We start from the raw sequence: 22,805 nt of genomic DNA on the forward strand, positions 1-22,805 counted from the left end.
TTTCCCTCAGCTAATAGTGGATTCCAGCAAAAAGGTGGCATTGTGTATATAAATGAAGCATCCCAATTCTACCGAAAAGCAGGTTTGAAACTGTCAGAGGAGAGATCTAGCTTTCAAAAGTACTTACCATCTACATAAAACGTGAAGTGGAAGTCAGAGCCCTATCAGTTCATTTTAAGTGTAAAAATTGCAGTTTTGTCACCAAGATGGGAAATAAAAACCTTGTACTATCTCTCCATCATTTCATCCATCATTTTAGTTGACTCACCCCCATAGGATGAGCAAAAACAGCTGCTTCCAGAACAGAAAAGAGCTCCGCCTACACTGGGAGCTCAGGGCTGGCTCCACCCAGCCCGCCCCCCCGCCGCCCGCCCCCCCCCACCCCGGTCTCCCCACCAAGGGGGCTGCTCCAGGAACTTCCACAGCCCAGGGTCTGAAATGCACAGCTCAGGGGCCCGGGGCTCCAACAAAAGCACCAATACCTTTGAACTTTAGAATCTTTACTTTAAAACTTCATGCATATTTTCCATGAAGTGAAAAATCACAATATCCTACATCCTAATATATTACTGTCTATTCTGCGTATATTATAGTTTGCAAAGCATCTCCCTTAGCATAGGGGTAACAAGAACCATAAAGGGTTCAAAATTGTCTTCAGTTCCTCCATCTGCAGTTGCATCTGTCCACTGAGGGAAGCATCTAGTCTCAGATCTAGTTTGTTTGTCCAGCATGGCGCTCCAAAAACTGGACTCTAGAGGTCAGCTCTTGTCAGCCACAGTTCACAACACTCCACGCCCACCCACCTCGCCTTTAGAATCTTTGCTGGGCCTTCGCCTAAGCACATCAAAGAAAGTCTTCTCAAGTTCTTTGTGGAATGGGCCGGCCACCCCCAATCCCATCCCTGCGGGTATGAAATTAAGCAGCTCAGACATGAGCCAGTCCCAGGATCGACTTGAACGTGGTGACATCTTCTGAGTCCGCTAGAGCCTGCCCTTCAGCTTTTCACCATCATTTGCTCACGATGGCCTCTAGGTTGGAGCCGCACTTCCCTTAGTGGCTTGTGTAGACTCCCTCTATGAACTTCAGTGCGTCGTGAACTAACCTCCTTCTTCTGTGCTGTTGGCCTGCCCCCAAAGTCTCTGACCCTGTCCTGGCACAGCTGAGTAGGCAGCCCGATCTCCATACCTAAAGCCCGCAGCCTTAAAGCCAGGGAGAGTTCAAGTGCTCACTAAACTTCTTTTTTTTTTTTTTTTTTTTTTTTTTTTTGAGGTTTGAGGATCCCCTGCTTCCAAGCTCAAACAGTTGACCGTTTCACAGAGCCATTCCCAATTCAAGTTTTCAAGTAACCTCACTCTTACCCAAGGTCTCTTAGAATTTGGGTTTACTTTAGGTATCTTAAACATGCAGGGCGCCTGGGTGACTCAGGCAGTTAAACATCCGACTCTTGATTTGGCCCAGGTCATGATGTCAGGGTCGTGAGAAGGAGCCCGGTGCTGGGCTCTGCACTGGATATGGAGCCTGCTTGAGGTTCTCTCTCTCCCTCTGACCCTCCCCCTTCTCAAAAAAAAAAAAAAAAAAAATCTCTTTTTAAACACACAACAATAAATTTGCATCATAAATTTGGCCAGGAGAGAAATGGGACCGTTTCCTGCTGTGGTCCATTCATTTACGGGAACCACAAAATCATAGGTATTTGAACCGAAAGAGACGTTAGACATCACTGCTTGACTTACAACACCTTTACTTTATGAATGGAGAAACTGAAGTCCAAGGAGAGGAAGTCACTAGACTAAGGCTGGTCCGCTGAGAACCAAAGCAAAAGTACAGCTATTACCTACCCATCCTTCAGGGCCACCTACTACACCACATGACAGCTGGAAATCTTTTAGGGATCTACACACTCTGGAGGATATTTCACTTTGCCAAAAATTCCTAACCATCCCCTGCTTTGAAGTAGTAGTCCCCCTCTTACACTGTTGGTGGGAATGCAAACTGGTGCAGCCATTCTGGAAAACAGCATGGCGCTTCCTCAAAAAGTTAAAAATAGAATTACCCGATGATCCAGCAATTGCATAGTAGATATTTACCCAAAGGATACAAAAATATATATTCAAAAGGTGTACATGTGCCCTGATGTTTCTAGCAGCATGATTAACAATAGCCAAATTATGGAAAGAACCCAAATGTCCAGCGACTGATGATTGAATGGGGGGTAAATATATATATACGTATAATGGAATATGACTCAGCCATAAAAAGAATGAAATCTTGCCATTTGCAATGGCATAGATGGAGCTAGAGAGTGTAATGCTAAGTGAAATATGACTTCACTCAAATGTGGAATTTTTAAAAATAATAATTAATTTAAAATTTTTTTTAATTTTTTAAAAATTTAAAAAGCAGAACAAACAAACAGGGAGGTTAAAATAGAGAGGCAAACCAAAAAAGAGACTCTTGACTATACAGAACAAACTGATGGCTACCAGAGGGGAAGTGGGTGGGGGATGGGTGAAATGGGGGATGGGGATTAAGGAGGGCACTCGCTGTAATGAGCACTGGATGTTGTATGAAAGTGATGAATCACTAATTTCTACACTTGAAATGAATGTTACACCATATGTTATCTAACTAGAATTTAAATAAAAACTTGAAAAAAATAAAGTAGTGGTTCCCAAAACTCAGTCCTCACTCTCATCATCTTTGTGATTTTTGCTTCATCTCTATATGTATATGACCTATACTAGGTATTATTCACTTAATATTTTTCTCTAAATTGGCTCACAGTTATTATTTAAATACGCTTATTTTAGAAGGAATTTTATATCACTACCTTAAATGAAAAATAGAATTATTTTCTGTAAATAGGAACTATAGTTAAACTATTGTCTTCCAGATGCCCATTTGTGCTTTAACCCTTCTTTATTAAAAGAGATCAGCAAATATTAAGAATATAAAATAATGTAAAACTGAGATACTTCAGAATATTTTAAATAATTTTAAAAATTATGTTTCTTTGTAATTCATGCTATTTAATGGCCTATCAGTTTTGCCACCTAAAATTGATAGTTTACATTAAAATGAAATAGGTTACCTGGGTCTGGGAATAAGGCTGAAATGGTCACTGGTGCCTATTAACTATGACCTATTAACACATTTACTCAACTGGGGCTTCTTACCAAATAAATCTATAAGAGTTTGGTTTTTACACAACATGAGTAATACCAGGGTTTCAAAACAGTTTTTCTTGCCAATAACTTAAATTATTCTTACTTTAAAGGTTTCATGGAAGATTTGAGAAAGCGTAAAATTATTTTCATGATTGGTGAGTAACCGCCCTCAAGTTTTCTAATGCAACTGCTGCTAATACACAACTTGGTAGAGAAAAAAGACTGTTCTTTTCTCACTGTGCTTTGAAGTCTTGCTCCTTTTTTGGTTAGGATAATACCTCTGAGGCTTCTGGGTTGTTGCTTTCGTTTATGCAGTTTTATATTGTTTTTGGCTTTGTATCTTTATAGAGTAGACAAAGTAGGACTTGAAGGAATGTCAGACTCCTGAGTTTAGCCCTACAATAATAAAATACATTATAATCCCATGGGTATGAAGATGTCCTACATCAAAATATAACACACACCTTTTCTATTTGAACAATGAGCCAATGCTCCCCAAACCTCACTGCTAAAAATATCAGCAATCGCACATTCAAACATATTTCAGTAACCATACCCTGCATTCCTTTTAGCTAATGGTAAAAACAATCTCACTTATCTTTTGCCTCGTACAATGGAAGCCGCTGGTAAGTTAAATGGTGGGACAAAATTCACCTGGGGTTCACCTGCTTTTTCTAAGCGCCTACTGTGTTCCAGTTTACCTCATTTAATCTTTCTGCAGTCCTATAGGTTGGTGGTTTATCTTTATGACATATCTGTTAACACAGGTAAGGAAACTGAGACTCAAGAAGGTAAAGGAGCTGGTCCGAGGTCACATAGCTAATGAGTGTGAGAGCTGGATGTCCATTTTTCCCCATGGAAATCAATGGGGCTATTTGAGCAACAGTTATAATTACACAGAAAAGCACAAACTATTGTCAGAGCACCTCCCAAAACTTGGTACTTTTCCCTCTAATGATTCAAGTTGTAGAAAAGTTAATACACCTACCTTTGCACTTTACAAAAAATGTCTATTCATATTCAGAAATAATGAAAAGGTCCACACCTCCTCAGTGAGTGGGAAAAAGAATGGTTATCAGCACCCAAGAAATAAAATTGGATAAACTTAGAATCTTGCACTCTGAAGTTGGGATGTTGCCTTGGAAATCTCTCACTAAATTTCCCTCCTTGTTAGATGAAGAAACTGAGTCCCAGAGATCTTAAGAGGTTTGATCAAGGTCAATTTCCACAACTGGTGACAGAAGGGAGACCAGGGCTGTAGCCCCCCATTCCAGACCTCTCCCCACTCCATCACTCAGTTGTTGGGTCGTTTCCCTAGACTGTCTCCTACATTGAGTCACCCACCCCATACTTTCTGAGTATTGGACCTGCGCTGGGCAATGAGCAGGAATCACAGATTTTCCTTTCTAGATGGAAAAGAGAACTCATGAAATTATTACCACATAGGAAGGAAACAAAGAGCTGAAGTAGAACAACTTTGGTTGAGTATCTGGGGTAGATGTGGGTAATCAGAGTGATCAGGCAAATGTTTCCCCACAGAGGTGATGTTTAGGCAGGAACCTAAAGGAGGAGATGGAGCAACGGGGGGATTCACAGAGGTGAGAGGAGGAAGAATTCCATCCAAAGAGAATGGCATGTCTTGAGCAGTGAGAGTTCTGGAGCCCAACCTGGGTACTATCCCCTGACCTGCTTGCCTCTCATTGACCTTACCCATGGAAACTGGAGGAACTCTTGCCACACTTTTTATATTCTTTTCAGAAAGTAAAAGTACATCATTTCTACTCCTTAACTGAGGAGAAACAGCAAAGAAAATTCCCCTTTCCACATAAAATTTAATCATTCTTCTTGGCATCAAGGCCACACACAATGACTTACACATTCTGTTCAGCTTTTATCTCAGGGGCCAAATTAGGAAAAGGAGACACTCTTTAAACCTGACGTTCAGAATCTAAGGAATGAGCTTTTATTATCATATCGAGATCTGTGTTTTTAATTATGTGGTCCAAAACAAAGCTTCTAAAAATAGTACAGCATATTTTGTGGTTATTATTTTCTCTAGCAATAATATCATTTCAGAATTTAATCGTGAGTGCTAAACTGGGTAAATCTGAAATGTATTTTCAAGCATCACTTCTATCTGTCCGCATGTAACTAAAGTCCTTGGCTCACCTGTTACTAAGACCTGTGCCCTTCACAGAGTCAAAGAGCACAATATAAAATCTTTGACATCAGACACCGCTTGAGACCCCCCAGGGGTCCACAGACTACACTCCAAGAACTGTTGTTCTGAATAAAGGTTTTTCTTATATTAACCAAACTCTCCTGTATTTTAACTTACTGGCCAGTTATTATTCTTGTAAAGGTTTCCGCCTACTGTTTGGGCAGGAAAAGGTACAAACCCACTGAGGAAAAATGATTGTTGTTGTATTTGTTGGACTCTACTTGAAAATTAAGGCCTTAGTGCTATATACTGCCTTGACAGATGGCAGCGTGTATTTGGGGGCTTTATTGCAGGTCAATTGGATGCTCGTAAAAATACTCGGGATGTCATAGACACACCCATAGCAGTTTTGATGAGCCCTAATATACAAGAGTCCATCGATTTCAGTGCAACAGGTGTGGTGTTGCCTATATGAGAAGATAGTTGAACTTTTAACATTTCAAACTACTGTCTGGACATCATCTACCAAGACACATGGCATTTTAGTATTAGCCAGAAACTAGGTTGCCATCCTCGCTGTTAGTCTGAAGATAAAAATCAATATTCCTAAAGCACTGTCCCCCTGCTTTAGAGACCTTCAAAGCCTTCTCCCCATCGGCCTCTAGGTGCCTTCCCATTTCCCACTCCAACCCCCATGAATCTGTGGCTCCAACCACACCTGCCTTATCTTTATCTCTTGAATTTCCCTCGCTTTTGCCAGTCCCGTCGCTTGAAATGTCTCCTCCCCTCGCTGACGATACCCCAAGGTCAGGTTTAGGTTCTAGCTCCCTGTGACGTCTTCTCTAGTGGCCAGCCTTCTGCCTGTGTGCTCTTCCATTGCTCATTTAGATACCCCATAATGTCTTAGGAAACAAGTATTTGTTGGCACGATGAATTCTTTAGGAGGCAGTGTGGTCAGTTTCCATAACAACCAAAGTAGCAATTGGAATTCTTGGACTGGAACTGACAGGTTGATGCTGCTAGTAGCCGTTGCTGGCAGGGCAGTTCTCAGGTTAATTATGAGCCTAATTAGACACTCCTGACTCCATTGTAGCTGCTCCCCTCTCCCTGAGAACAGCAACACCAGCTTACTATTCTCCCCAAAGCTGGTGCATTTCTTGCTCATTTCCAAAGTAGTTTGAGTCACGGTTAATAGCACTGACCACCGTCTGAGTGAAAAACTTGTTCAGGGAAGGTGTACTGTCTGGGCCAAAAGGAAAGGAGGCAAAGACTGATCTAGTTAGCCCTTTGAAAGTGGTGTGAATATTACCTCTTTGTTCATGAAGAAGGCAGCTCTGTCACTCTTTCTAGAGAAATACTTTCCACAGGACAGGTGTGAGATCTCATGGGATCAGGCCAGTGATCAAAAGGATTGAAAAAGGTTCTCTGGACTATCAAAATAGTTCACACACAAGATGTAAGAACTGTACTGCTGTACAAGACTGGGGCTCAGTCATGGCTGAAAATGGAAAAGTATTTGGATAGTGTAAAAATGTCCTTTAAAGGACCTCATTATGTCCCACTAACAGGCTCCGACAGTTTTCACAACCTCTTCTGGTACATTTCTTTCCTTTCTCTCTCTCTCTCTCTATTTTTTTAATCTCTTGATCATTATCTTGCTCTTATCCAATCTATTTTGGCTTCTTTTTCTCTTCTGTGGTTTTTGTAGCCTGCCTGTGCCCAAAGTGTGACATAACTTGAATTTCCATTAATTCCTTTCCAAAGCTTGGCTTCAATTTAAAAAATCATCTGACCTTGCAGGTGAGGTGTGATACTAATGGCGTTGTGGTCAAGACATCATTCTGGGCCTATAGCATTCAGGATGTCAGGGCCACAGATGGCTTTGTGTACCTTAGCAGGAGTACTGATAAACGACTTCTAAGTGGTAAACTTTGGGATTATATATTTTTTATAATCATTTTGTGTTATAAAATATTTTGTGTTATTCTGTGTATTTTTAACCCAGTGTAAACTAGTCCTATTTATTTACTTAGGGAAAACTGTAGAAATAAGAATTCTTACTTAAAAACTCAATATTTTTTTTAAAGATTTTATTTATTTGAGAGAGGAAGAGAGAGAGCACAAGCAGGGGAAGCAGCAGAGGAGAGGGAGAAGCAGACTTCCTGCTGAACAGGGAGCCTGATTTGTGGCTCAACACCAGGCCCCCAGGATCATGACCTGAGCCCAAGGCAGACATTTAACTGACTGAACCACCCAGGCGCCCCTAAAACTCAATATTTTAATGCCTGACGTTATTTCACTATAGCCCTAATGTCATTTCATTGTTGCTCTTTTGTCAAAGAACTATGAATTAACCTAATATTTAGGGAATATTAACTTGGGGCCCAGATTAAAATTTTTCATACATCGATGCACATATTTGGTTAAATAAAAAACAAAAGGCAAAGCTGTTTGTTTTAATTTGAGGTAGCGATGTTAGAAGCCAACATCCACTGAGCACCGGACACACACTAGACACTGTATAATGTTATCTTATTTAATGCTTGATTCCACCCTATGGGGAAGGTACCATCCCCAGCCTGACTTTTCAGGTAAGATGTTAGAGAGTTAAATAATTTTCTAGGTGGCACCTGGGTGGCTCAGTCATTAAGCATCTGCCTTGGGCTCAGGTCATGATCTCAGGGTCCTGGGATGAGCCCCACATTGGGCTCCCTGCTCGGCGGGAAACCTGCTTCTCCCTCTCCCACCCCCCACCATTGTGTTCTCTCTCTCGATGTCTCTCCCTCTGTCAAATAAATAAAGTCTTTTTTAAAAAAAAACCTTTAAAAATAAGTAAATAAATAACTTGCTGATAAGTGACGGATCTGGGGCTTGAAAGCTTGGATTTTCTCACTGGCAACAGATGTTGTAAATTATTGTCCTTGAAGCGACAGGTTTCCTTTATTTCTTTTCAAGAAAATGTCTGCTAGATACTCAAGTCTGAAAATCCATAGTTTATCTGTTAGTCCATTTGTGAGAAGGTAAAAATGGTGTTCAGTTGGGAAAAGCAACTAGTTAAGCAACTCAATCACATAATGTTTTTCCTCAAGAAAACCATTAACCTAGATGTGCTAAAGCACTTTGTGCATACTTCACACGAAATACTAAAATGACATATACTTAAGGGCTGAGATTGAATAAAATTAATCTTTTATACTGCTTCATCAAGGCCATTCTTAACACTGGCATTTTTTTTGTTTGTTTTACTGAGAGTTCACTAGATGAATACATCTAGTTCAAATGGAGGCAGCTGTCTTGATTCACGCTACGGTTTTATAACAATTGCTTCTGTACTATTAGTGAAAGGCAATAGTCTCTAAGTGTTGTAATGAAAATAGGGGACCTCCCCCAAAATACAAAAACACAGGGCACCTGGGTGGCACGGTCTGTTGAGTTATTCCACTCTTGGTTTCAGCTCAGGTTGTGATCTCGGGGTCATGACATTGAACCCCACTTTGGGACTGCTTGAGATTCTCTCTCTCCCTCTCCCACCGTCCCTCCCCTCACTTTCCCTCTCTCTCTCTCTCTCAAATAAATAATAATTTTTAAAAAAATACAAAAACACTGGGGCACCTGGGTGGCTCAGTGCATTAAGCCTCTGCCTTCAGCTCAGGTCATGATCTAAGGGTCCTGGGATCGAGCCCTGCATCAGGCTCTCTTCTCAGCGGGGAGCCTGCTTCCTCCCTCTCTCTCTGCCTGTCTCTCTGTCTCTGTCTCTCTGTCTCTCTGCCTACTTGTGATCTCTGTCTGTCAAATAAATAAATAAAATATTTTTAAAAAAATACAGAAACACTAATTCAAAGGTATATGTGCACCCCTGTGGTTATTGCAGCAGTACGTACAGTAGCCAGATCATGGAAGCAGCCCAAGTGTCCGTCGGTAGATGAATGGATAAAGATGTGGTACACACACACACACTATAGAGTATGACTCAGCCATAAAAAAGAATGAAATCTTGCCATTTGCCATGACATGGATGGAGCGAGTGAGAATTATGCTAAGCAAAATAAGTCAGTCAGAGAAAGACAAATACCATACGGTTTCACTCTTATGTGGAATTTAAGAAACAAAAGAATCATAGGGGGAAAAAAGAGAGAGGCAAGCCAAGAAACAGACTTTTAACCATGGAGAACGAACTGACGGTTCGCAGAGGGGAGGTGGGTGGGAGATGGGTGAAACAGGTGATGGAGATTCAAGAGGGCACTTGAATGGAAGCGTCCAGTCACTATATTGCACACCTGAAACTAATATAAAGTTTTATGGTAACTACTGGGATTAAGTTTGAAAGAAAAAATAGAGCACCCCACCCTACCCCCAGCATCTGTGACCACACTTTGAGAACGAAGTATGATCAATTAAGGTCTGTTAAGCAGGTGTATGAAACCCTGTACTTGGCATTTGGGAAATCTTGGAGGATAAAGTAGTCCCTTGTGCTTTCTTTTGGCTTGTCCTTCCAAATACAAATAACCTCACAAATGTGAGCAAGGGGTCAGGGGCAAAGCAGTGCAACTACTGAAAGCCCCTTTCCCTGGGCTGCTGTGGGCCTGGAAAAGTTCTGAATGTTCTGGGATGCCTGAAAGGAAAGCCTGGGTGCTAGTCAGAGGTGGGCCAAGACAAATGCTTTAGGAGGACCCACAGGAGACTCCAAAGCAGGGGCCAGCTGCAGGTGGAGGGGACAGGTCTCGGGGATCAGTAGCACTGGAAGAACCAGGACTGGAGGAAGGGTGTAGAGAACCCTTCAGGTGAGAGAACAGCCCTGACATGGAGACTGACCTTTGGGCTTGAATTAGTCCCATCAGGCCGCTGTAACAAACTACCGTAGCCTGAGCGGCTTGTAAACAACAGAAACTCGTTTCTCACAGTCCTGGAGGCTGGGAAGTCTAAGATCAAGACACTGACAAATTTGACGTCTGGTGAAGGCCAACATCCTGATTCCTAGACAGCTTCTTTTCCCTGTAACCTCACATGGTGGAGTGGGTAGAGGGAGCGCTTTAAGGCCTCTTTTTAAAAGGCACTAATCCTATTCATAGGGCACTCCACCCTCCTACCCTGATCACCTTCCAAAGCCCCAATCCAGATACCATCACACTGGGTTTTAGGATTTAACATATGGGTTTGAAGGGGACACCAGCATTCAGTCATAGCCGAAAAATGGACTATCACGGTTGTCAGAAATTATTGGATGAGACTATGAAAACTCAGACTAGACTTCATTGAGTTTCTACTATAAAATGAAAACAGGTAGCCCATCAGCTAGACTGGGGTCACAGAAAGAAGTATGTTTCCATCTGACTGTCAAACCTGTGGTCTGTCCTAACTGAACATCATCTCTGTCCTGGACATAGACGCATGATTGCCACAGCCCTTTCTTCATGAAGGCACAAAGTTATTAAGGGCCCTTTTGGCACTCTTCTGGCCTGACGTCTGTATTTTCAAACTCCAGCCTTTCAGGATGGAAGAGTAAAAGAGAGACACTAGGCCCTTTCCAAGAGAGCCTCAAATGCACTTACAAACCAATGGGATGGCTTTCTAATGTTGGAGAAATGCAGGCCTTGTGTACTGACAGCCAACTTACTTAATTACACAAACCTTTTTCCTGCAAAAAGGCTCTAAGTAATGTTGAATAGAACAAAACACTTTCTTCATTTAATCAGACCAAATTAATAAACCTATATCCAGGGCTCACTATGCTTAGAGAACTATGAGGTTCATCCAATATGACATGGAACAGTCCTTGGAACACTGCATGACATGGCAGAAGTACAGGGTTTTTTCCATGTTTTTTAAATTATTTTCCCAAGAAAGGAATGTTGCTGAGTCAATTGAGTCATCCAGAAGGGCAAATTATTGCTAAAAAGAAAAGCATGCAGGTGAATGACTTTAACCAAGTGAAGGGTTTGGGGAGCTCACACCATCATACTCATTGTCCCCCTACCCATTTCTTGAAATCTTTTTGGAAGCACCATTAACTTACCAACAGAATCAGCTGGTGAAAAGTTAGTTACTCAACCTGTTCGCTCATCCAAGTCCGCATCTCCAGGCCTGACTTACTGAAAGCTTCTTTTGCTTGTTCTCAGACCCACTAAGAATGATCAATGCCACAGACTCTAGAAGGACCCAGCACTGAATGTGAAAGAACACCCCAAATCTTATGTTTATATCTAACCTCTGTGTGCCCTTGGGCCAATCCCTTAGCCTCTCTGAATTTCTTTTAAAATGGCAAAATAAGGGTGCCTGGGTGGCTCAGGCATTAAGTGTCTGCCTTTGGCTCAGGTCATGGTCCCAGGGTCCTGGGATAGAGCCCTACATCAGGCTCCCTGCTTGGTGGGAAGCCTGCTTCTCCCTCTCCAACTCCCCCTGCTTAAGTTCCCTCTCTTCCTGTGTCTCTCTCTGTCAAGTAAATAAAGTCTTCAAAAATAATAATAATAATAATAATAATAAAATTAAAATAAAATGGCAAAATATTTGTTTTCTGCCTATCCCAAATTTGAGCCACTAATGAATTGACACATTGCTAACTGTTCTCTCAATTGGAAGCATGTACAACAGAGACATCACCCCAAGGAAGTAAAGTGTGAAAGCTATTGAATAACTCCAAGTCCTCATCTTCTACCTCTAAATATCTATTTTAATTACTTAATAATAATATTAAAACTAACATATACTGGTGACTTACTACATTCTAGATACTGTGATGCCTTTTTACATACTCTCATATTTATTTCTCACACCAGTCATCAGTACTCATGTTCTTTCCCATTTTATAGATGAAGAAGTAGAGACCCAGAAGGTTAGGGAAATTTCCCAAAGCTACATTGTTTAATAAGTGACAGAGTTGGAACTCATACCCCACGTTCCCAGACTTCAATGCCCATGCTCGAACACTATTATAGATATGTAGTAAGAAGAGCTTATGGGAGTAGAGTGGGTGGAAGAGGAGTTTGCTATAATTATGTGAATAAATGTCCCAATTTTCTATTTGACTTTGTTCCTATATAGCTAACTATTGATGTCTGAAAGCAAAGACAAAATAATAAGACATCAAACGAATATCAGTAAAACAGACCTCTGAGTGCCTCAGCCATGTTCTGCCAATTATTTGCAATTCCATAATAACTTCAAAACAGGGAACAATTTGAAGCCATAAAAGTATCGGAACTGTTCTGAACACCGCCCGCCCCCAAAGCACATTGATTTTGGAATACACACTGCATGTTTTTACTAAGAAGGCATATCGTGGGTATCTTTTTTGTGAGCATTATCAAAAGTATTTCAAAGAGCCAGGGCAACAATAAGCAAGAGTTTGAGAATGTGGTTCTGGGTACATCTGAAGGAACCTGGTGCTTCTGAGATTTTCTTTGTGGGTTGAATAGAGCACCTTGACCACATACTGATTTCAAACAATGGCTTAGTTTAGAGGTGGAGGGAAAAAATAGCCTCAGCCAGGGGATATACAGACTTTACATGGGATGCATAACTCTCTAATGATAAAAATATTTTCTCACTGCTATATTAAATTCTCCCATTAACTGTATATTCCTTTGGGTGACTTTCATTAATTCATTTGATACATTTATTGAGTTTCTGCCATATAAGAGCTAAGTGACAGACTTAATCATACGAAGATGAGAGATCTCAAGGAGCTCATATTGTAGGGAGGGAGCCAACAACCCCTTCAACACAGCACGTGTCATGGCAGCAGCACAACGGATGGAGAAAGACTGAAGCGAGTTGTGGGTGTGGAGAGGGAAGTCAGCTGGGTCCCAAGAAAGAAAAGGAATTGGCCAAGGGCTAAGTGGGAAGAAAGTTGGCATGAGTCCATGGCAAGGAGAGGGAGCACGTGCACGAGAGCCTCAGAGGTGTGGGGGTGGGAAGTGGTGAGAGGCAGAGCTGGAGACAGACGCAGGGTCCAGGGCAGGAAGGCTGAGAACACTGGGCTAACAAATACAGACTTCAGCCTGTAGCCACAGCAAGCTGCCAAGGCTTTCACTCCGTCACACGCCACCAGATCTGGATTTCAGAAAGCGCGTTCTGGAAGCAGTGAGAGGGAGCCTAGGCTGCAGCAGGGGTGGGGGGGGCAGCTGCAAGGTCAGATGGGGGTCCTGCAGGGGAGAAACAAGGAGGCTGTGGAAGTGGAAGAGAGGAAACCGATCCAAAAGATTTTGGGAAGTAGAATCCATAGGACATAAAGATCCATTGTGTTCGGGTAAATAAGAGGACTGAGCATGACTCAGAAGTAGCTAGTTTGGATGACCAGATAAACAGAGGTGTCGTTCAAGGAGATAAGACATGTGGAGAAGAAATGACTTTTGAGAGAGAGAGATGAAGAGTTTAAACATTTTAAAATCGAGATGCTGGGCACCTGGGTGGCTCAGTTGGTTAAGTGTCTGCCTTTGGCTCAGGTCATGATCCTGGTGTCCAGGGATCGAGTCCCACATCGGGCTCCCTGCTCAGCAGGGAGTCTGCTTCTCCCTCTGACCCTTACCCCTCTCATGCTCTCTCCCTTTCTCTCTCTCTCTCTCTCTCTCAGTCTCTCTCCAATAAATAAATAAATAAGTATTCTCAAAAGATTGAGATGCTTATGCTAACAGGTCCATTAGACAGAGGTCTTCTATTTTTTTTCAATCTAGTACCCAAAATAACAAGTCCTGGCTGTAGTCACAGATGTGGAATTCACCAGGATACAACGGCAGTGAAACACGCATGTGCAAGGGATCACCCCAGGTTGCTTTGGGACCGTGAGGCTACAGGGAAGTTGAGACCTGCAGTCGAGGAAACACCCATGCCAGAGCCCAGGGAGGAGAAGACAGAGAGGGAAGCAGAATATCAAGAGCAAACTGCATCCTAGAAGGCCAAGGAGGAGAGAGTCTCCATGTGGGCCAGGTCAAATAGAATGTAATGAGACTTGTCCGCTGAGTCTGGCCACTGCAGAATTACTGGTGCCTTTGGTGAGAGCAGTTTCGGTGGAAGAGAGAAGAGTAAAGCCAGCTGGTTGAGGGGCGCTTGGGAGTAAGGAAATGAGGATGCGTATAGACTAACTTGCAAGAGATTTGGCTCTGAGAGAAAGGAGGTCAAAAGTGGATGTGAGAGAATTGAGCATATTTATATAAAAAGAGAGGTAGTGATGGAGGGGCTGGGTGGCTCAGTCAGTTAATCGTCTGACTCTTGATTTTGGCTCAAGTTGTGATATCAGGGTTGTGGGATCAAGCCCCGTATTGGGCTCCCTGCTCTGCGGGAAGCCTGCTTCTCCCTCCCCCACGCCCCCTGCTTGTGTTTCCCCTCTCGCTGTCTCTCTCTTGGTCAAATAAATAAATAAAATCTTTAAAAATAATAATAATGAGAGAGAGAGAGAAAGAGAGAGAGAGAGAGAGGAGGCACAGAATCTAGTTAAGAGCACAACCTACTTGAGTTCACACGCTTGCTCCCCTCTGTCCTAGCCAGGTGACCTTGGGCAACATCCTTACACGCACTCTTCCTCAGTTTTCTCACCTGCAAAGTGAAAGTAATCATTTTATCTGGGTCATAGTGTTGATGTGAAGATGACATGAGTTAACACATGTCACAGTTCTCCTAGTAAGTGTTCAACAAGTATTAGCTATCATTTCAACTATCATATGGTGTGTGAGGGGAGACAGCCAATGAGAAAGAGGATCCCATGGGGCACCAGGATGGCTCAGTGGGTTAAGCCTCTGCCTTCAGCTCAGGTCATGATCTTGGGGTCCTGGGATCGAACCCCGCATCAGGCTCTCTGCTCAGCAGGGAGCCTGCTTCCCCCTCTCTCTCTGCCTGCCCCTCTGCCTACTTGTGATCTCTCTCTCTCTCTGTCAAATGAATAAATATTTTAAAAAAAAGAAAAGAGGATGCCAAGAAAGGGGAGGCTAGGAAAGGATCAGAAGTGAATTAGACAGAGGTAAGGACACCTACAGGATGGGGGAGCCATGACAATTTAAGAGGTTGGCTAAGTTCATCTGTTTCTAGTGTCATTTGTTAAAAGTAAGCACTCCCTAAGGGACTGACCTATTAAGTGGTGTTTTACCTGGAGCATCTGGGGTTGGCTGGGATCGGGAAAGTGGAAGCGAGAAAGTATCTCTTAGACCCTGGGCTTACACCTGCCATTTGACGGCATTTCCTCTTGTGGACATGTTACTGCAGTTATTCACAACACAACACAGATGTTACTGTAGGAGGCCATATTGAGCCTGGAGGAATAAAGCAGAATAACAAACCAGAGATTAAGGCGAGGGTAACTGTTTTGTCCTTCCCAAAAGTAACATTCCCAAAGTACTTTCCTCTTGTTTTGCTCTAGACTCTAGAACTAAAAGTCTCAGAGCATTTTTTTAGTTGTAAATGAACCATATTTCAACCAACCATCAGGTGGTCAAGGCCATGAAAGACTTTCTCCTCTTGTAACTGAGTGCAGCTATTTTGTGCTAATAGGACATCGTCCTGTGACCCAGTTGATTTATTTTTTTCATATTGTCTGGGGCACTGACTCTGAAGGCAGTGTTCCTCGCAGCTCCACTCTGTTTTGAGGAATGGCTTCCACCAGAAAGTGGATCACTGTGTCAGTGCCATGCAACTGCCCATCCACACAAGCCAAGTGACCCCAGTTTAAAGTGGAAGGAACTTATTTGGTCCAATTACATATTTTCCTGCATGGACCAACTCCTATAGTAAATGTGTGGGAAGCTGGCATGGACAGAGCAGCAAGCAGAACACAGTCTTCTTTTTCTTGGAAATCCTCCACTTGGTCTGGGTGGAGCTATTGAGGCAGGCTCTGAGATGGTCCCTCATTCCAACATTTGTTGAGAAAGGGAGAGAATGTTAAGCAGTGAGAAAATTGGCTGAACCCAACAGCCAGTCTCCTAGAATCTACTCCTGGAGACTCCTTCTTCCACTGACTGCTTGCTTGAAGGCAGTGATGGCCGTTGATTGGAGAATGGTTTTTACTAAATCTCCTAGAAGACAAAGACTATGCCCTTTCTTTTTCTTTTTCCCCTTTCTTTCTGCTGCAACCATCAGGATACCTGGCACTCAGTAGGCATTCAATACATATATTCAGAAAGAATGAATGAATGGATTAAAATGGAATGGAAACTATAAAGACTTCATTGTCAGAAGTAAATATTTTAAGTTGTCTTCTACCAATAACCTTCTCAGAGACATAATGACAAGAGCAGACATTTCAAGTAAAATTACAGGGCTTGGCCTTTTTTTTTTTTTTAAGATTTTATTTATTTATTTATGCATCTAACAGAATGAAAAAGAGAGAGCACAAGCAGGGGGAGTGGCGGGCAGAGGGAGAGGGAGAAGCAGGCTCCCTGATGAACAAGGAACACAGTGTGGGACTCCATCCCAGGACCCCAGGATCATGACCTGAGCCAAAGGTAGACACTTAACCAAATGAGCCACCCAGGTACCCCATGGGGCTCGGCCATTTTTTTTTTAATATTTTATTTATTTATTTGACAGAGAGAGAGAGAGAGAGATCACAAGTAGGCAGAGAGGCAGGCAGAGAGAGAAAGGGGAAGCAGGCTCCCTGCTGAGCAGAGAGCCCCATGTGGGGCTCGATCCCAGGACCCTGAGATCATGACCTGAGCTGAAGGCAGAGGCTTAACCCACTGAGCCACCCAGGCGCCCCGGGGCTCGGCCATTTTTAAGAACCAACCATAACTAAGAAACTCTTCCTCTGGGTGGGTCCTGGGAGATCAATGTGGAGTGTTTATAAAGTCTTTCTGGTCCCTTCCCACAGAAACAAAATTCAAAAATTCATGCCTTTGGTAAATTTTGCCAAGTAAAGTAACATGTGGCTCCTCTATCAGAATCAAGTTCAAGTGCACCACTATGAACTGGCATAGAGGCCAGGAAGCAAAATACAAAACATATAGCCAATCATTGACCTCGACGGTACTGATTCCAAGTATTACCATCATTCAAAGAAGGGAATGCAGACTAGAGTTGATTTAATGTTAAACTGTCTTTGAAGATAGGAGAATAAGAAAAGGAGGAGATTTTTTTTTTAATGTTCCCATCCCTCAAGGAGCTAATAATGTATTTGTTGAGGCAAGAGTTGATGTTTATGAAAACTTTAGACCTAATATAGGACAGTATAGAGTTAACGGACAAAGGAAATATTTAGTGAGTTTTAGCAGGGATGGGAGGACTAAGAAAGTGCAATGATTCAATGATTGGGAGCCCCTTCCTGGGGAGGCTGAGAACCAAGAATGGATGGGATCCCCTAAGCTTGAGAGGGAGCTGAAGAGAGGGGGCTTCCAGGAAGGGAGATTTTAAGTAGGGAACAAATTACAGTAGTAGGAATTGGCCCAGGAAGAAGAAGATGGACCAAATCATAGACACACTGGATACTGAGAAATAATGTGATGCTGACCAAGGATGAGTCCAGGGCTGGTGAATAGGTAAGGAAGCAGCTAAGGGAAAAACTACCCTTCAGGAATTTGCTCTACTGTTATTATTTCCCACTCCCTCATTTCTCTTTTGACTCATGCAGCCAAAATCTCTCCTAAAACAGATTGCCAGATTTTTTTTTAATTTAAAAACTTCTTCTCTTTTTATAAAAATAATACATCTCCAGGGCAACTGGGTGGCTCAGTCGGTTGAGTCTGCCTTCAGCTCAGGTCACTATCCTAAAATTGAGCCTCATGTCGGGCTCCTGGCTCAGCAGGAAGTTTGCTTCTCCCTCTTCCTCTGCTCCTCTCCTGTCTTGTGCTCTCTCTCTCTCTTTCTCTTGCTCACTCTCTCTCAAAATAAATAAATAAAATCTTTAAAGTGGGGCGCTTGGGTGGCTCAGTGGGTTAAAGCCTTTGCCTTCGGCTCAGGTCGGAATCCCAGGGTCCTAGGATCGAGCCCCGAATCGGGCTCTCTGCTCAGTGGGGGGCCTGCTTCTCCCCCCCTCTCTCCCTGCCTGCCTCTCTGCCTACTTGTGATCTCTGTCTGTCAAATCAATAAATAAAATCTTTTAAAAAAAAGATATCTTCATCCTAGAAAATATGTATCAATCACAACAAATCACCCAAAATCCCAAAGCTTAGAGATGAATACTTAAGATTTTGATTTATAGTTCTCTTCATTTTTTCTATGTACATATTTTTAAATTTACATTTTTCATCAAAATGAGATTACGCAACCTTAAATCCTACTTTTTATACCTAACAAAATATCTTATGGGCCTTTCCAAGATCCTGAATATACTATGTCATGTCTTGAGGCTTTGTTGCAATTGAACTGAAACAGAAAAACAGAAAATCACTCAAATCATGAGTGTTTAGCTTGATAAATTTTCCCTAAGTGTCACATTCATCTTACCAACATGCAGATCAAGATATTGAACACAACCAACATTCCAGAAGGTTCCTTGTGCCCCCCTCCTATTCACTGTCCTTTGCAAGGAATACCATACGTACTTCTAACTTTATATAAATGAAATCATACTGTATGTATGTTTGTATCTGTCTTCGTTCAATACATCACTTCAGTGACCACACATTATTTCTTTGAATTGCTGTAATTTATTCAGTTTATTCTTATTGTCATGCATTTTTCACCAAATGTTTGCTTTCATTAAAAATTCTTTAATGAATATCTATGTACAAAACAGTGATTTTTTTTCCTTACAATAAATCCACTGACTAAAAAAATTTAAGACTTTTGACTTATATACCAGATTGCCCTTCTGAAAGATTGTACCAATTTTATATTCCCATCATAGCATATAAGACTTCCAATTTCCGTGGTGTGGCCCAAAATTGAACACAAAACCCCAGATGTAATCCAACTACCATCCACCACAAATGTCTCTACCGGTCTTAAATATCCTCACTTCCTTTTACAGTACATAAATAGACTGCAAGTACAAATATTCTCTATGTTCTCTGACAAAGACAAAAATACAGAATGCTGGAAATGACCTTGGAATTTATCTAATCCAACAAGCTTATTTTCAGATGAGAATACAGAAGCCCAAAGAGGAGAAATGTCAGTGCAGACAGATTCCCAGTTAAAACCAAACCAGAAGACCATGTATAGGAAAAAAGCTGCAAAGAAATAAAACAGGGGCGCCTGGGTGGCTCAGATGGTTAAGCATCTGCCTTCGGCTCAGGTCACGATCCCAGAGGCCTGGAATCGAGCCCCATGTCGGGCTCCCAGCTCATGGGGAGTCTGTTTCTTCCTCCCCGCTCTGCCTGCTTCTCCTTCTGCTCGTGTTCTCTCTTTCTGTCTAATAAATATGAAATCTTGAATGAAAGAAAGAAAGAAAGAGAGAGAGAAGAAAAGAAAGAAAGAAAACAAAATGTATTTCCGGCAGTGACCTTTGGGAAGTAGGATTACGGGAGATTTTTCTTTTTACTTTTCTGAATTATTTAAATCTTCAATAAGGAGCATATATTTCTTTGACAGTAGAGAAAAACTACTTTCTTTCTTTCTTTTTTTTTTTAAAGATTTTATTTATTTGTTTCACAGAGAAAGAGAGAGAGCACAAGTAGAGTGAGCAGCAGGCAGTGGGAGAGGGGGAGAAGCAGACTTCCCGCCGAGCAGGGAGTCTGATGCCAGGCTCAATCCCAGGACCCTGGGATCACAACCTGAGCCAAAAACAGACACCCAGGCAACTGAGCCACCCAGGCACCGCTAGAGTATGTTCTTTTTTTTTTTTTCTTTTTAAAGATTTTTATTTATTTATTTGACAGACAGAGATCACAAGTAGGCAGAGAGGCAGGCAGAGAGAGAGGAAGGGAAGCAGGCTCCCCGCTGAGCAGAGAGCCCGATGCGGGGCTTGATCCCAGGACCCTGGGATCATGACCTGAGCTGAAGGCAGAGGCTTTAACCCACTGAGCCACCCAGGTGCCCCTAGAGTATTTTCTTTAAGAGAAGGAAAACATAGAAAAGAGAGGCTAAGTTTGTAAATTGCCTACTATATTCATTTAATGCATGCCTAAGATCATAGTGTAGTGGGCTACAAAATAGGAAAAAAGGTGGCTCGATAACTTTAAGATGAATTTGGAAGAATCAGAATGCTCTAGAATAATAAATTCTCAGAATTTAGAGACCTAAATAGGAAAAGCCTGACTTGAGGTGTGTGGATAGCTCAGTCAGTTAAACGTTCATCCCTTGATTTTAGCTCAGGTCATGATCTCAGGGCAGTGAGATCAGGCAGACGAGCCTGCTTAATATTCTCTCCCTCGCCCTCTACCCTACCCCCTCCCTCTCAAAAAAGGCAGGCGGGGTGGGGTGCTGACTGAAGCAACTTTTGGAAGGCTCTAGTCTGTAAACTTGATGAGTCAGGTCTGGAACGGGCCCTGGAGACCTCTGGGTGAAGAAGAAAAAGACAGGTTTTTTTAGTAGTATTTATACTACAATTTGGAAATCCTGCCTCTGTCTCTGTTTAGAGATAGAGTTAGGATGGAGATGGGGCATGGCGTGGGGGCTGAGATGGAGATGGGGTGAGATGGAGATGGGATTAGGATAGGGATGGGGATGGGATGGATTTGGGTTTGGTTTGGAGATGGATATGGAACACAGATGGGTTTAGATGGGGATGTGGTTGGGATGGAGATGGAATTAGGATGGAAATGCATTTAGGATGGAGAGTGGTTTGTACTAAGAGCTGTAGTAGTTCACAGCATTGTGTGGTGGAAACGTTTAGGAATCCCTGCCTTGGCGCATGCCATTTCCTCTCATCCAGGACCTGAACCTTCCTTATCTTGTCTCTTACCTAAGAGCTAAAGTCATGGAACCAATTCCGGCATCTTATCTTAATGAGACGTTTCACACATCTTTCTGTGTGTATGATAGATTCTGTGAATGGCAGAATCGTTGACTGTTTACAACAGAGATAAAATTATGTCCCTAAAGTCTCCAGGTTAGTTTTGGGGGGGACGCTGATAGGGTTACTAGTTTTAACAAATATAAACACAAGACAGCTAGTTAAATTCGAATTTTAGGTAAACAGTGATGGGGTGTAGTGTAAGCATGTCTGATATAATAGTTCACTGGATGATAGCTGGCAACCCCATGGGGCCACCATGAAAGCCTAGGTCTTGCTTGACTGAAGGATGTGCAGGTCTACCTCATTTCCAGAATGGCCATACATGTGAGAGGCTGTAGAGCTTAGGTACCAAGGCACAGGTGTGGCCTTGGACACAGATTTTTCAGATAACACTTACTTCGGGATGCCTGGGTGGTTCAGTCAGTTAAGCATCTGCCTTTGGCTCAGGTCACAATCCCAGGGTCCTGGGATTGAGTCTCACATCGAGCTCCCTGCTGGGTGGGGAGCCTGCTTCTCCCTCTGCCTGCCACTCCCCCCTGTTTATGCTCGCTTTCTCTCTCTGATAGATAAATAAATAAACCTTTAACAACAAACAAACAAAAAACAGTTCAAATAGTTATTGTAAGGATTAAATGACTCTACTAAGAGTCATAAACTTAGAGTCATAAACACACACATAAACATAAACACACATATAAACACAGAGAGAGAGAGGAAGAGAGAGAGAAAAAACCACTAATTTAATCCAGACTCTTCAATTCACACACAAGGAAGCCAGCATCCAAAGAGGCAAAATCTCCCAAGGTCTCCCACGATCAGGCAGCTAGTTCAATGCAGGAATGGCCTAGGACCAAAGTCGGCTAACTCCCAATGTCACATACAGGGCTACCTCCCACTCCCTGAAGCTCTCAGATTGTTTACCATCCATTTATTCATTCACTCTGATCTAACAACTACCGAGTGCCCACTGTACACCAGACACTGATACATAAGACGTAGCACCTGCCATCAAGAAGTTCATGGTCACGTGTGAAGTTTTTCCTTATACCCTGCAGCTGACCTTGTCACTGGCATATTTTATCCTATTCACCAAATGACCTGAAGCAGCAGTGCATTTCAGAACTCACAGAGATGTTGTCTTTGAGGATAAAGATCTATTTTTCTTAGTTGTTTCCGGTCAGACAGAGTCAGTTCTCAGCAATAGCCTGCTGAAACAGCGTGGTGACATAGCTCATCCCAGATACAGAAAGTTTAAAGTGACTCATAGCCCTGCAGTGGTTGGGGATCATTCCTAGGGCACAGTCAGTTCATGATCCGATGGAATAATACTTTTTCTCTGAAAGGAATCGTTTGGTCACAAAAATCTAAACCTAACATTGGAACATTTTCATTTAGGAAGAAAGTAGTATTTCAAGAGGTAGGAATCATATAGCTCTTTAAACAGCTCTGATGACTATATAAAAATAAGATAGTTTGCTATGCAAAAGATAGTTGATACCTTCATAAGCTGTAACTGTGAAGATGATCCGTCTTCAAAGATGTTAAAATAGTATCACAATATAAAAGTGCTGTTCCCTAGTTTGAAATTACAGAGGTTGACGCTCAAAGAGGATATGTGACTTGATCAGTGTCCTCTAACTAGATACAGATATGAGATATA

At 42.3% G+C, this 22,805-nt stretch overlaps 1 protein-coding gene across 1 annotated transcript in view; it reads left to right on the forward strand.

Annotated features, from left to right (window-relative positions):
- The window catches only part of LOC111143432 (adenylate kinase 5), a 244,372-nt gene that overhangs the window by 186,251 nt on the left and 35,316 nt on the right, over positions 1–22,805 (forward strand). The window contains exon 10 of the mRNA XM_022497172.1: positions 3,278–3,322. Within this exon, the coding sequence (XP_022352880.1) occupies positions 3,278–3,322 (45 nt within the window). The remainder of the gene's footprint in view (positions 1–3,277; positions 3,323–22,805) is intronic.

This window comes from Enhydra lutris, unplaced genomic scaffold (genome assembly GCF_002288905.1).
Source record: "Enhydra lutris kenyoni isolate GAN:26980312 unplaced genomic scaffold, ASM228890v2 scaffoldscaffold9, whole genome shotgun sequence".
NCBI classification, from domain to species: Eukaryota; Metazoa; Chordata; class Mammalia; order Carnivora; family Mustelidae; genus Enhydra; species Enhydra lutris.